Source organism: Branchiostoma floridae, chromosome 4 (assembly GCF_000003815.2).
Source record: "Branchiostoma floridae strain S238N-H82 chromosome 4, Bfl_VNyyK, whole genome shotgun sequence".
In the NCBI taxonomy this organism is placed as follows: Eukaryota; Metazoa; Chordata; class Leptocardii; order Amphioxiformes; family Branchiostomatidae; genus Branchiostoma; species Branchiostoma floridae.
The window spans coordinates 21,216,169-21,230,628 of NC_049982.1; the positions used below are offsets into that span (position 1 = coordinate 21,216,169).

At 43.6% G+C, this 14,460-nt stretch overlaps 2 protein-coding genes across 3 annotated transcripts in view; one reads left to right on the plus strand and one right to left on the minus strand.

The window, feature by feature from the left end:
• Positions 1-7,808: 7,808 nt before the first annotated feature.
• Positions 7,809-9,427, minus strand: LOC118412943 (2-aminoethanethiol dioxygenase-like). The gene has a single exon (XM_035816012.1). It carries the CDS (start codon positions 9,383-9,385, stop codon positions 8,636-8,638), a length of 750 nt encoding a protein of 249 aa, XP_035671905.1. The 5' UTR covers positions 9,386-9,427; the 3' UTR covers positions 7,809-8,635.
• A 133-nt stretch (positions 9,428-9,560) lies between these two features.
• Positions 9,561-14,460, plus strand: part of LOC118412942 (bridging integrator 3-like) — a 10,664-nt gene continuing 5,764 nt past the window's right edge. For both annotated transcript variants that reach the window (XR_004830839.1, XM_035816011.1), the window contains exons 1-5: positions 9,561-9,726; positions 10,425-10,520; positions 11,725-11,786; positions 13,685-13,761; positions 14,133-14,186. Coding sequence is in view for 1 of the 2 variants with exons in the window: in XM_035816011.1 (XP_035671904.1) it covers positions 9,719-9,726; positions 10,425-10,520; positions 11,725-11,786; positions 13,685-13,761; positions 14,133-14,186 (297 nt within the window). In the remaining variant the exon portion in view is untranslated. The remainder of the gene's footprint in view (positions 9,727-10,424; positions 10,521-11,724; positions 11,787-13,684; positions 13,762-14,132; positions 14,187-14,460) is intronic.

The following is a 14,460-nucleotide window of genomic DNA, read 5'->3' on the forward strand; positions in this document are numbered from 1 at the left end:
GGCCTGTTCAGGACTTTTCGGCACTTGATTCTCATCTGTGATTTCGGTTACATTGCGGACGTTTTCTAATATACTAGTAATCGAGAATAGCATTTCTAGCCTACATTTGTAGTTGGGCATTTTGTATTGACATATGGCGTGGAATAGATATATCATATCGGTGTAATGTTTGATATTTCACGACAATATATCATACCGTTCTGGTGCATCCACAACATATTGCCGTAAATTGAATGCTCAGAGTTTTGATACATTTTAAGTTATTTATCGCAGACTTTGGACTACCAAATGATCGAACCTGGAAGCTTGATCTGAAACTTGATCCAAATCCAGGATCTCGCTTATTGATTCTCGACACTCACGATAGTCATATAGAGGATACCTTTCAAATAGACCATGTCGTCTTTCTAAACAATATGATCACTCAGTGCAGTAGTACCTGTGTATGGCGGAGGCTTGCGCTCTCGGGCTGCAGTCCAGATAAAGTGATGACTAATCCGATAATCCGATTAGCCGGGCTCAGCTGGGTGAAGTGGACACAGGGCCTGGACTGACCATTAACCACACAACCCCAGACAAAACAAAACGGGCCAAAATCATCGCTCGTATTGCTTCCGTAAGCCCCAATCTGTAATGCGCTGAGTTGTTTTCAAGGCCCACTCGTTAACTACTAATTGACGTTTCTAAGGGTTACGTCCCTTCTTAACTCCGGCCAAATGATGAGAATGGCCAACACTTGACGATGCCTGCCCTGTGCTGCATGGCGTACATCCATCAAAGATATGGCAAGATCATTTCCGATGCTCAAGTATTCAGAAAAACTCTACTAGAGTGTGAGAACTGAACAGAAGCGAAGAAAAGACAGACAAAGACAGAAATGGGTCGACAATATCAACAACTAGACCCAAAACATAAACTCCAAGCAGAGGTGTCGGCTGTTTTTGACGTGTTTAGTCTTTCGTCTTTATCGGCTTTCTATTTTGTACCGTTTTCTTTGGTCCAGCGACCACGAGACATAAATAAAACGGTATAAAATAGAAAGCCCTATAAAAACGCCTAAATACACATAAAAAACGGAACCGAACCTCTGCTTGCAGCGTTCCAAACAGACCCAGGAGACACATGGGACGTATTTAACGTCACGGACGGAGTCAGTACTAGGAAGTAGTGTTGCTTTCCGAAGTGCTTTTGGGAGCTGGTTGAAATCGTCATGCAAAAAGACAAGTTTCTCAAAGTTTGTTTTTGCACTTTGTGTGTGTGTGTGCGTGTGTGCATGTGTGCGTGTGTGCGTGTGTGTATGTGTGTGTGTGTGTGTGTGTGTGTGTGTGCGTCAAAGTCTTTATATGACGTCATCCACGAAAATCAGTTACTGTAGTAACGACAACAAGAGAAGGTCGACGTTTACGTGTCTCCTGACCAGAAATATCTTCCCGGGCGCTACCAGAAAGCCGCTTTCCGTCACGCCGGCCACGTGTGGACGAACTGGTGCTTCCTGCCACGTCCGTGTGTGACGTTAGAACGGCCAGCTGACCGACGCTGACCGCAGGTCTGTGCGCACGAAACTCTATCGATCGCGGCAGAAAACTGTCCGGACGTGCGCACACAGGTGTCTTACGGAATCCCATGATAGACTACCTGACGCACGTCTTAGGATCATCCTCAAGGCGCTGGGAAATAGCCTGGAATATTTTTTCTTCTTTCTTTTTTATGGACATCTCTATGAGAAACATAAAATAGAAAACGCAACGGAAAGAGTCACCTAAACCATGATCGTCCTTTTCAGAGCTATGCAAATAATTATTTTTCTGCTGTATATAAGATTACCGTGCACAAACGATGCACAAATGTTCTGTACATTCGTTAGGCCAAAAGTCACACACAACAGCCCTTGATTCAAAGGTATCTTTTAACACATCGTGAGCCGCTCAGTTTTCCTCAGCACATTTTATATGCTAACGTTACATGTGTATGTACACTTCATTACCTTGTTGTTTTCAAAAAGTCGTCGGACACGATGACCTTGTGGTTAGGGTTGTTGACTCACAACCTGGAGGTACTGAGTATGAATCCCTGGCAGGTCCTGATGTTGTGCCCTTGGGAAGGCACGCAACGCCATTTCCTCACTCTGCTCCTAGCTTCAGCTGGAGACGTCAAATGAAGGTCTATTGTTTGGGGAGAAGCACACCTTAAGTGCTAAGCACAGTGCCCCATCCACAGGTGCGTGAATTACTCTCCAAGCAGAGGTTAGGCTCCGGCTGTTTTTTAAACGTTTTTTTTGTCGGGCTTTCTATTTTGTCATTTTTCTTGAAGTACGCCAGCCAGTTAGGTTTTGACACAGCAAGATATAAAAAAAAAATAGAAAGCCCGATAAAAACGACCAAAAAACGTAAAAAAACAGCCGGAGCCTAACCTCTGCTTGGAGAGTATGCGTGAATCAAACAAATATGTCCGAATATGCAAACCTGCATTTTGTGTTAAGCCACTGGATGTTTTATCGGTGTAACAGTAGGCTTCAAGTGCCGCCAAACTGACCATGCCAAATGGGACTGTCCCTTTTGACGTAACGGTTTATCGGTTTGGTTTGTGATCTGGCAGGTTCGAATCCCGGGAGTCAGGGGAGCTATTTCTACTCCTTTCTTACACTCGGTATGCAATACAAGCCAACCAACCAACAAATCTACAAATACTTTTCCAAACTTTCCGAATCTATCTAGGCATCACAGAGTCATCATTGTGAAACTGGGTTTGCCATATTGTCTCAGAATCAGTGCCAAGAAGGTTATCATCACTGTCGACATCTGCAGGACTTTCGTTGATAATTTTGTCCTGTCACATTCAGGAAAGAACTACGACTGGCCACGTTAAAATAAAGAGCTTACAAAAGAATTAGAAAGTGTTTCCAGAGAACCTTCGAACGGATAATAGCACCTGTGAGTGGGGGTGGGTACCGGTACAGAAAATTCAGGTCCAGGTTCGATCCAGGTCCAGAGGATCAGGTCCAGGTCCGGACCTGAACCTGAACCTGAACCTATCTGTCTGTGAAAACTTGTGAATAGGCGATACTCAAAGCCAAGTCCATTTCGCTACGAAGGAACCTATTTGATGGAGTATTCGACATCCATTGGCGTATAATCCTATCTTCTATGTAAATAACAATAACTGCTTCTGTTTTATACCAGGTTTGACCGTGGAAACTTGTAGAAATGACTATTAACTCTCCTCCACTTTGCTATTGTTATTTTCGTTGACCTGTAAACACCAAAGACGTGAACGCCTGTCGGTATAATGTAACATTCGGTCCACTGATTTTTTCAGGTCCGGGTTTTCTGGACCGGTTCAATAAGAAAAAACGTTTTTTTTACCGGCACACCGAACCGGTACCCACCCCTACCTGTGAGACAGTATTGCATGTATCTGCAACATGACGTCATCATCTGACGTCATCGTAAGCCTGACCATGACCGGAAAGCGCTATGTGGTAGATGTGTGGGTCAAGAACAGCATGATGTTAGATCTTAAACACGGTAGAATTTATTGGATGCCTTCTCCTGTACGCTTCGTTGCCGTACGTTACTTTGATAACGTGTCAAAATTTCAAAATGCATCTACTTTATGTCAAGATGTCTGCTAATATAGTTTTGTTAAAGAAATAAATCATGACATAAATGAAGACGAAAGATGAAATGTTTTTGCCTATGTTGAACATGAAACGATGTGCTTTCTTTTCCTTTGCGAATGCTCCTTACATTTGCACGCGGTTAACAGGAAGAAGGTCCATTTTCAAATCCGTCTGTTTTGATTGCAGATGAAGTTATTAGCATTGACGCGATTTCACGTAATCGACTTCATCGCCGCTTTATACAATAAGAATAACAGGATATTTAGATCAAAGCGTGTGACGTCCTCATATACGTCTGCGTTCAGCCTTCGGAGATAGAGACTTATATGGCGTCCATTTTGTAATAATCGTGCATTAACTCGTTGGTTATGGCATCAAAGGTGGGGCAAACGTTGTTAACACCGGAGGTGTCGGAAACGTTCGACGAGTACACGCGAGAGCTGTGGCTGACGCACGGACGTCATTTCCGGCGCTGGCCTATTTCTGAAGCTGTGAGGTTTGTCCGTGCGTCAGGCCCGGCTTGCGGCGGCTGAAGGACGTTCACCCCCGTTCATCATGTTTTGTAATAACAAAAGCGTTCCGAAACTGATATTTCCGCGCGCGCACACTACCGTGCACTGTGAGCACCGGTAATTACCGCCGGACACTTAAATCCGAAGAACTGTCGCTCACGGCGAGACGTAAGCCCTTAAGGAGCGTTTTCAGTATTTAACTCGGGGGAGATCAGGTGGGTATATCGCAAAACTATTTCCTCCCGTCGCTCAGGCAGTTCTTTTTCCGGATTTGTCGCATGGGCGTCATGATCACGTGACGCCGTCCGATCGATGTTATTACCGCCCGCCGCTCTCCACAGCAATTTGCGGCTCCGCTCTGACGTCAAGCGCACGTTGGTAGATGCTCCGCAGCATCTGTGAGCCGGCGAAGCGCCGACCCGGGGGGATCACGTTGGTGGAGAAAACGTCACGCGTGCGTCAGCGGCGGGCGGAGCCTTTGATGTGCGGTGTACGTGACGGGTCGTCTCCATAACAGGAGCGTTTCGAGAGGAAGCGACGGCCAAAGGAGGAAAATACAACCTGCTAATTTTTCCCTTACCCAAGCCGGAACTTTGATGCATCCTTTCTCTTTCTTTTGCAAACGTGCCGTGGCGCCAGCGTCAGATATGCCGCGTGCGCAGCGCTAGAGATCTCCTCCGAACGTGCACGTCAGGTCGCTTCATGTTGGACACGTCACATGCCGGCCGCAGCTGGCATGTACGCACACATAACTCACGCACGTAGCGACAGTTTTCGTCCGAGTTTTCTGGGAAGACAAATACACGTTATGCAAGCTCACAACATTACCGCGATGTTCTCTCAGTGAAACAAAGCTAGATACTTCGTAGATTGACTGTTGTCTACTGCATATCAGTTTATGAAGTAAAATTCTATATGTACGTTTTATTCATTGATGTCTAAGTAGGGAATATGTCTGGCATAAAACATTTATTTTTGCATTTCTGACAAAAATCAGTTTTGCACACGAAATCCTCATTTGAGACTCGCAGTTTCTGGAGACCAAAACCGACAACTAAGTCCGTATCAAACGATGCCGACCTTTGAAAATTAGAAAAGCAAATAAAATAACATAAACGACTTAAAGAAAAACATTGCAAAATAACCAAGCAATTAGATAAACAAGCGAGCGGTTACAAGGTTGATACAGTTGTGACTTAAAAGCTACCAAGAAACGTGATCACTTTCAAAAAACAAAGCTAACACTTAAACTGCGTACAAGAGCTTGAGACTTAAAGATACTTCAGAATTGGGAAACAGAATCGTCAGGGGTATAATCAGGCAAACAAATCATGAGAGGTACAGGGGAGTCCGAGGGGACCCTCTTGCAGTATGCATTTGTTTGGGGGTTGATATTGCTTAGACTTGTATAAATCATGGGAGACAGCACACGTCAACGGTGGTTCATGTTGTATACATAAGTGCCATATTCACGATATTGCATGCCTACCACGGTCCTCTTTCATGATATGAATTACAGACCTGTTTTACCACGGTCCATATATTGCTGATATTGAATGGCATACACGTGGTCCATATTGGAGCCACTCCACTTGTGTGTAATGTTGGGTACTTGTGGATTGCGTTCACGTATTGTCAAGGTTACATATAACACACTGTCGCCGAAGAAAGCCGACTAGAGGAAAGCACAAATTGGGTCATGGAGTCTCACGGCTGGGGAGAGGGGACGGAGGGGCGGGGGTGACTCTGTGGGTGTAATGGCAGGGAGCAGTCAGAGGTGAACTGCCGTACACCGGGTAGACGCGCAAGCACAAGAGTATAGACCATGAAATTATTTTGGTAACCTGTTTCACAACCACCTCAGTCCTAACGGCTTTTCCTTCCGATAGGCGCATTCATGTCTACAGGATATGATCCTAATGTAGTCTATACCCGTTGATTACAATCTTTGTTTGGCGAAGAGAAAAACGAAACGACACAAGTGTGAATTCGGTGATAATGTCCATGGAAATAGGGCCCCTGGTATATGAACAGCTCGCTGAAAAGGCTATTCTCTCCGGATCCAGCGACAGTCTAAGTAGGAAGGATGTCACTTTGGGTTTTGGTCTCTGAAGAATTGGAACGTTGCCAGGCCGCCACGCAGTTCTTTACAATATTGAGTAGATTAATCCAATAAGATACTTTATTGATCCTTGATTGATTACAGAGGGAAGGTAAAATGTTGCCTTCCGCGTGAGACATTGAATAATGGTTGGATCTAAATATGTATATCTTTGTGAATATTTGTATTCTGTCTTTTTGCTTAAAAAACTTGAGTTTATTTGTCCTTCTAGCCTACCAATAAAGCCTCCTCTCCTGCACAGACGTGTATATCCGCGGCATCTGTTTCACCCTGATCAATCAAGTTGTTACTGACGGTGCAGTCCCGTAGTCTCCGTCATATTATCACATCACTACTCTCCAAGCAGAGGTTCGATCTGCTGCGGCTGTTTTGACGTGTTTTTCATGATTGGGCTTTCTTTCGCTATTTGGTACCATTCTTCGCCTGTCCACCGAACATGGAGAAAACGGTACCAAATAGAAAGCCCGACAAAACTTCTAAAAACGCACATCATAAACAGAAATTCCGAGCCGACAAAAACTCTTCTTGGAGATTTAACACCACCACACAAGACAAATTCCCTGTCAGCATCCTGTGGCTGTGAGGCGCATATCTCGATCCGGGACATTTCCTGTCTTTACGTCACCGCGCAGTCGCGCACACCTCTAGTCCAGATATCCATTTATGCCGCGAATCTAAATGACTGCAGTTTCAGCTTTACGTCATTTGGTGTTTATCGATCCTGGTGGCACGCCGTCTGGGGAGAAAGACGCGGCTCAACACTCAATACAACATAGCCGTACCCAGTACGTGATGGGGGTAATAATCATGTCCCCCGCCAAGATTATGTCTGTGTTGCAGGTTTCTTTGAGAAAAAGATAAATCTTAAACTTATGCATGGATTTCAAGGCCTTTTAGACATACATACCTTCATCTTAAAACGAACTGGCGTTTGTTATGATGTACGCAAAACAGCAGTTACTTAAGTCAAGCAACTGGGTATGATTTTGGAAAATCCATTTGCTTAAAGTTGGCGTCTGTTATTGCGTTGATGTCCGACTTTTATATACAGATAATGGGCTGGTCACAGTGGTCAGTCCCCAACGTCGTTATCGGAGCGCGTACGTGCTAGGAGTAACAACTGGGGTATATGGTAGTTCGCCAGCAGCATAAATGGCAAGGAGACATATTCTCCAAGCAGAAGTTGAGTCGCGTAAATATAGTAGTAGTCAGAAATTTTACACCGGCGCTCCTCTTACAAAGAAGAACGCCGGTGTAATTTTTAAGACTACTACTATATCTACGCGACTCAACCTCTGCTTGGAGAGTAAAGGAGACAAAGCTCCAATGCATTCTTTTCACATTTCGGAAGACTGATATACTAGTAGCCAAGGAAACAACGATTGGGTAAATCGCCAAGGTATAACCAAGGAGGTTATATCCTCATTGGCATAACTGACAACTGTCAATAACTACGCATCTACTGTAACATCATATGGTATGGAAGTAGTATTCTGTGCAGTGCTCTATTTGGCATTATAGTACTTTCATATAGTAGAAAAAAACACGCATCACGTCAACTTAGTTGATTGTTTATTTGTCTGGACTATATGAAATAGATCCATAATTTGTCTCGGTAGCACAATTTTGTGCTCACATGTCTGACATGTATTATGGCAGTGATCACACATCGCACGTCTGAAACACAAGTTTATATTCTGAATGTAACGTGTTCCCATGACGTGTCCCTGATGACGTAATGATTCGTCTGGTACTGTTTACATTACTGGCTTACTCTGGTATCCCAAACAGGTAATGCAGCATATGACCCACATGCCACAACATAGAATGAAGAGCACATATAGGACAAAACTATGTGCAGACTGAGAAAACAAATGCTGCATGTCCTATTCATAGTCATACATGTAACCCTGGTAAGTTCTTCTTACTGTACTGAGGTACAAAAACTAAGAGACCAACGTCTTAGTTCCTGGTATATTTTGCTATGTATGGACAAAGAATCTATCATAGACTCAGGGGTTTAGCATTTCGTGAATAATTGTACCACTTTGTCAAGTATCTTATTTGTGTCCCATCCTGTCATTATACAGGAAAATTGTGCAGTTACAATCTAACTGCCTGTTCTGCCTTTCCTTGTGTATATACATACATGCTAGCAAAAGAATTGGCGATTAGTATTTTGAGTGGTCATTATAGTTTCAGAGATTACTGAAATTCAGCAATGGAATAACACGATCTTGTATTCCATTCAGAGATCTTATGTTTGCAACACGGTAACACGTTCTTCTGATAAAGAAAACTCGCCGAGGGCAGTGCTCGCTGATGATAATGCCCTTTGTTTTCACATTTTTCTTCTTCTTTTAAGTGGCACATTTATGACAGTCAAACTGAGACTGCCGGCCCCGGGTACGGCTCTGCGTCGCACCAGAAGTCTCTGGGCTGAGATATTCTCATTAACCAGTGCACGTCTGTCTGCGCGGGGTTTTGAGGAGTGAGTGGACGGTAGTAGTGACAGTCTCTGTCTGTGGAGCCGTCGTGGTCGTAAGGAGGGGCAAGGACATCTAAGAAGGCCGCCGGCCCGTCCACCGCCACGATCTCGTGCAGGTTCCCTACCAGAGGCTCCAAGACGCACGCTTCGCTGTTCTCGTTCAGCTGAACCTCTCCGTTTGCCGTGCAGGGCAGGAGGGAGTTACGTTGCCATGGTGGGAGGGGGGCGTCGAACTCGGGGAGAGGGGGTTGTACTGTAGTGGAGGGGTCGAGTCTGTTGTATGACCGGATCGCCACCGTGCCGTACAGGACTCTACAAATGCCGTGCATCTCGGGATGATCGTGTAGAGGGATCCTCTCCCCGCCCTTCAGCAGGAAGATCCCCATGGTGAAGAATTGGTGGTTACAGATGGGCATGTACGTGACCGGGGCGGGATCGTCGTACGACGCTGGCCGCCCGCGGGGTGACCTTCTCAGCGGCGGCTCCTCCGTCCTGGGCTGGATGTTGACGTCCCGGTAGGTCAGCTGGTTCATGAGGGACGCCAGCTTGCCGAAGTTGTCTTTCAGAGACCCCTCCCAGTGCGGAGATGCGAAATCAAACGTTTGCAGTGCCTGCTTGGCGATTTTTTCCACCAAGGCCGCCATGATGGAACGTGACGTCACGGTGAGCACATCTTGCAGAAAGGGGCAAATAGTTGAAAGTAAAAATAATCGAATGACATAGATTTCTCATTTTTTACGAACGATAAGTATTTCAGTTTACATGATATATATTTATGCTTTACATATTCCATATTTCAGTTATATATCTTATAGATACACATTTCATCAAGATTTTTATTAACCACTAGTGGAATAGTCCGGGTCAGGGGTCGTGCTGTGGGTGATATTTCCGTGGCAGAAAATGTCCCAAATCTGAGAGGTTTCGAGATGTTTTTTGGCCAATAATTCAGCCTTGATTGGTAAACAGTCGACACCATGAGTTGGTAAGAACCCCCAGCACTTACTTACGATATGTTGTGTTTAGTTGTAAAACAGTCAGAAGGTGATTGTTTTGGGTGTGGCGAATTGTCAAACTTGCAAAACAAACATACTGTAGTCCTAAATAGTTGATTATTTACTAGTGCTCCTTCAAATTCATAATTTACAGAAAAGCAACGAAGGCAGAAATGTCTTTTAAGTTTTACTATGAATAAAACAGAAATCTCTTTCCAGTTTTACTATGAATAATGTTTCAACTCGACACGGTCACGTAAGCACCAACCTAAAATGTAAACAGTGTGTAAGAAAGGATTATACCTTGATACCTATTTATACCTTGATTAGAAAGAGGAAGAAACAACATACCGACACCAGGGATTGAACCCAGGCCGGCAGATCACAAACCCAGCAGTGCTATAAACCACTACGATACAAAAGGCTGATAAGCCAACCGGTGTGCTGTTTGGCGCTACTTGTGTGGCACATGTTCTAGCCTGTTACTCACAGGGTGGGTGTGGGAAGCAAAGTATTAAAGAAAGGAGTAGAAACAGAAAGAAACAACATGCCGACCCCAGGGATAGAACCCAGGCCGGCAGATCACAAACCCTGTAGTGCTGACCACTACGCTACAAAAGACGTGGCTGTTTGGCGCTACTCCCGGTACATAATGGTCATGTAACTTTTGTGCTTATTTTCTGCTTAGGAATCCGTTCAACCGTCTGTCTGCTTCACCAAAGAGAACGGTCATCTCTAAGACAGTGGAGAAGGACTTTGAGCGGGAATGTACAAAGCTGGCACAGTAGGAAGATTCTCCTTTAATTGTGTTGCATAATTCATACCAGTGACTGACAAGGAGGATTGAATTTGCTTATTCCCCATGATGCACTACGGTTCTAAACATGTCATCATTTCAAAGAGGACTGGTCCTAGCATGTTTGGCTCCAATAATAATAATGGAAACTGCTGTCTTCCCCTAACTCCTTGATTCACGGCAAAATTCTAAGGTGGTCAACGCTTTAAAGCCCTTTGGATGCAAGCAAATTCCTCCTTCACTAATTGCCTAACTTGTGTCAAACAACAACATGTGATTCTAGAAGCAGACTTGCATACAGGGCCTTCCACATGCAAGGCTTACGCCTTGCATGTGGAAGGTCGATTGGAACTTAAAGTCAAATTGCTTTCTCTGCTTATCACCTGGCACTCGAGTAAGAGTATGATAGTCAAACACACACCACAAATAGTGGACTAGCCTGGCTAGGCTATAGAATGGGCACTGTCTCTTAGCACCTTTAATAAGGTGTGGAAAGGATGTTAACTAATCTTAAGTTAAGATGAGTAAATGTCATTCTGTGTGGATGATCATGACATCAAGATTGAATAATTTGGAAACTTACATGTAATGTACGAGGAGTAGTTAATAAGTTCTCTGCCTCACCCAGAAAAAAGGTGTATGCCTCAAATTTATAGCATAGATAAAGTCTTTAATGAATGTGTACCAAAATTTAGGTCATTGTGATCATTAATTTGCAGGCGACACCCAGTAACGGTAGGTAAGAGAGAAGGAAAAAACATGGACAATTGAGCTGCTACCTGAGGTGTGCGGGTCAACATGCCCAGCTGAAAGTCAGACACCCACAACTTTTTGCTTGAAATACAAAGGGAATCTATTTTACCAATGTCTCAATTTACGGAATAGAGAACTTGACTCACACACGTCTAATCACGATTCACCCTTGTTTTTCTCGCCACCTACCTACTGATTTCAAAAACATGTCAACTGGAAAGTAAAAACACTTCCACCAGACCAGTAATTACTGCAATGATTTGGAGGATATTGATAAAAGGCTACGAAGTTGTGTCTCGAAATTTGAGTTGTGCGTATTATTTATGGGTTAGGCTGAGAACTTATTCATCACCCCTAATATTGTTCCAGGTCTATGTACTGTAATGTTAAACTTTTTTAAATTCCATGCCACATAACTGAATGTGCCCCTGTTCTGTAGGCTGGATGAATCCACTAAGAAATTGTACAAAGATATGAGGAAATGTACGGAAGCAGTCACAGGTACTGACAGAGAATTTCGCTTATGTCTTTGTTACAGATTTAACATGCAATACAATTATTAAGACTGCTAGATAATGAGTTGGACAAAGAAAACTTCAAGGCTGGTGTCAGCCCTGCTTAAGCCCCGGTCACAAAGCGCGTACGATTCATTGCGATTCCTTCCGATGCGCAGGATAAGCGCAGTGCGTCGTAAGTCGGGGGAAAATCGGAAGCAATGGTTTAAGTATATAAAGCCGTGGTCACAAAGCGCGTAGTGCATCGTACGATGAGGTCATAAGAGCGTGCCTGCGTCAATCGCAGTGAATCATAGTAAATCGGGGAGCGTCGTATGGCGAAAAATAGAGCTGAAATGGATTTTGAACATGTTCAAAATTTCGCTATCGTCGTAAGATTTTATTTGCTCCCATAGCAGACTTCATTACGGCAAATTTTGTCTACTGATGAGGTTATAGATTTGTGAATTGTTAGCATGTTCTGATGGTTTCAGTTTTCCCTGATATTGTCGATATTGACGAAAATGGAAAATATATCAGTCGCAACTGCCACAGTCGCAACCAGAGAACAGCGCGTCCCGCACAGGTGATGCAGACAATTGTTTGATCGCTTCATGCACGTGAGTTTATAATTAGATCAAATCTCAGTTCTCGTCGGTCTTGGGTCAGTTTACCATAATCGTAATAACCATGGGGACAACTCGAACATAAAGGCAGGCTCTATGAGTCGGAAATATATATGATATAATGCTTATGATATAATTTTTGTATGATGGCATCTTTTTGTTGATAGCATATCATGATACGATCTTCGAAAGAGCCTGACACGTAGAGCCGGCAAGCAGGCCGAGATAACCATACCAGTACTCACGCTTGATTTGAACTTTTGCTTGTAATACTCTTGTTATCATGGTGTTTTTTAAATTTATTTTTACAGTTAAAGATAGTATAGGAATGTATTCAACAGCTATGTCCACATTTTGTTGGTTAAAGAAACACAAAAGCGGTCAGACGGCTATACAGAAGAGACACAAGTGAAAAATCGTGCGACGCTGGAAAAATTTTGAACATCATCCGATGCGTTGCGATGGCTTACGATGCTTACGATTTTGTTGCGATGTACTGCGCTCATCGTACGATATGCGGAATAGTCCATCGCAAGGAATCGTACGCGCTTTGTGACCGGGGCTTTATCATCCTGTAGGATTACTTCCATAGTTCCCACAGTCTGCCTGCCGTGTATACAGAACTGTTCTATGTACACAGTGTAGCAGTAAGGAGCAGATACGTGGGAGTTCTAACTACTAATCTGTCCTGAAAAGATGACAACAAACCATAGTGTCTGTGTACACAGTTAGCACAGACCTGTAAACTGTTATGTTTTCTGTGCTCTTGTCTTGATGAAAAGATGTAACAGTTCTGTTACTTGATTCTTTAGCAAGTTTATATAGGTCGCTATTTCTGATCTTTTCCCAGAGTGTGACACCAAAGCAAAGGCTGAATGTGTTTACAAAACGTACTTGATTCATGTGCTCATGTGTTTACTATGATTTATGTCTGTAACACAGCACACAGGACATTATTTAGATAAGCTATGCCTTATATTCACATTGCTCTGTATGTTGTTGCAACGTATGTACATATTACAGTAACTATCTCTATATTTTTACCCAATGCAGAAACTGAGGGGAAAGTATTTCATTTTTGTAAAACTGTAGAAATAGTGGCAAACTCTCTGTGGTATTACATTTGTATAACATAACAGTTGTACTAAGGCCGGAGACAGCAATCTTGTCTAGCTGTAATGTTTTTGTTTATATACAGATGATTGTCTCTGCGCGCAATAGCAAAGATAAGAGCTGTTTACTGATTACCAAACTTTGTTGTTTCTGTTTTGTTTGCCAGCGCTGTCGAAGTGTGAAGTAAAGCTGGGACAGGATCTGGTGTCCACGTGTCAAGGAGAAGATATGTTGAGGAATGAGGCATGTAAAACAAACCTTTCCGTAATCTACATATCCCTGTATTTACATTGTACTCTAGGAATTCAAGTAGAGAGATTTTGACCAGTGAAACATTTCTTGAAATGCATATTGTGTGAACAATAAGGCATGTGATGGAAGTGCCATTATGTTATGTTGAGTTATATATTTTGGAGTGTTTTGGTTGCTTTTGGTATAATAAACAGTTCTAGTGGGATACAGGTGCAATCCTAGGCAGTATTTTCTAATGATGCTTCCAGTGCAGTACTGCCCTCTATCTGACCAGAGCAGTACTGCAACAGTTAACCTATATATACATGTATGGCTTTTCTTTAGTTCTACAGGAATAAAAGTCAGATTTTTTGTCTCCTTAGGCAGAGGCAGTGGGCGCCACCACTGCTAAGCTGGAAGGGTTTTCTCAGGAACTGGTGAGTTGGTCATTTGTCATTTCAGTCATTCAGATACCGGTGTGACAGCGATCTCGCCCCCCCGGCGATCTCGCCCCCCCCCGGGGGGCGAGATCACTAGCGTTTTCGCCCCCCTTTAGCGTTTTCGCCCCCCCCCCAAGAGCAGCTGGTTACTACATATTACAGGTGCGCTACCTGGTACTATACTGCACCTGGGGAGTAACGTATATGGTGTGTTACCTGGTACCTATATGGCACCTTATTACCGTACCGTAAGATGTCATACCTCGAAAGT

Excerpts from the sequence above, each read along its gene's own strand:
- LOC118412943 (XM_035816012.1), bottom strand. The coding sequence starts at position 9,385 with ATGGCGGCCTTGGTGGAAAAAATCGCCAAGCAGGCACTGCAAACGTTT.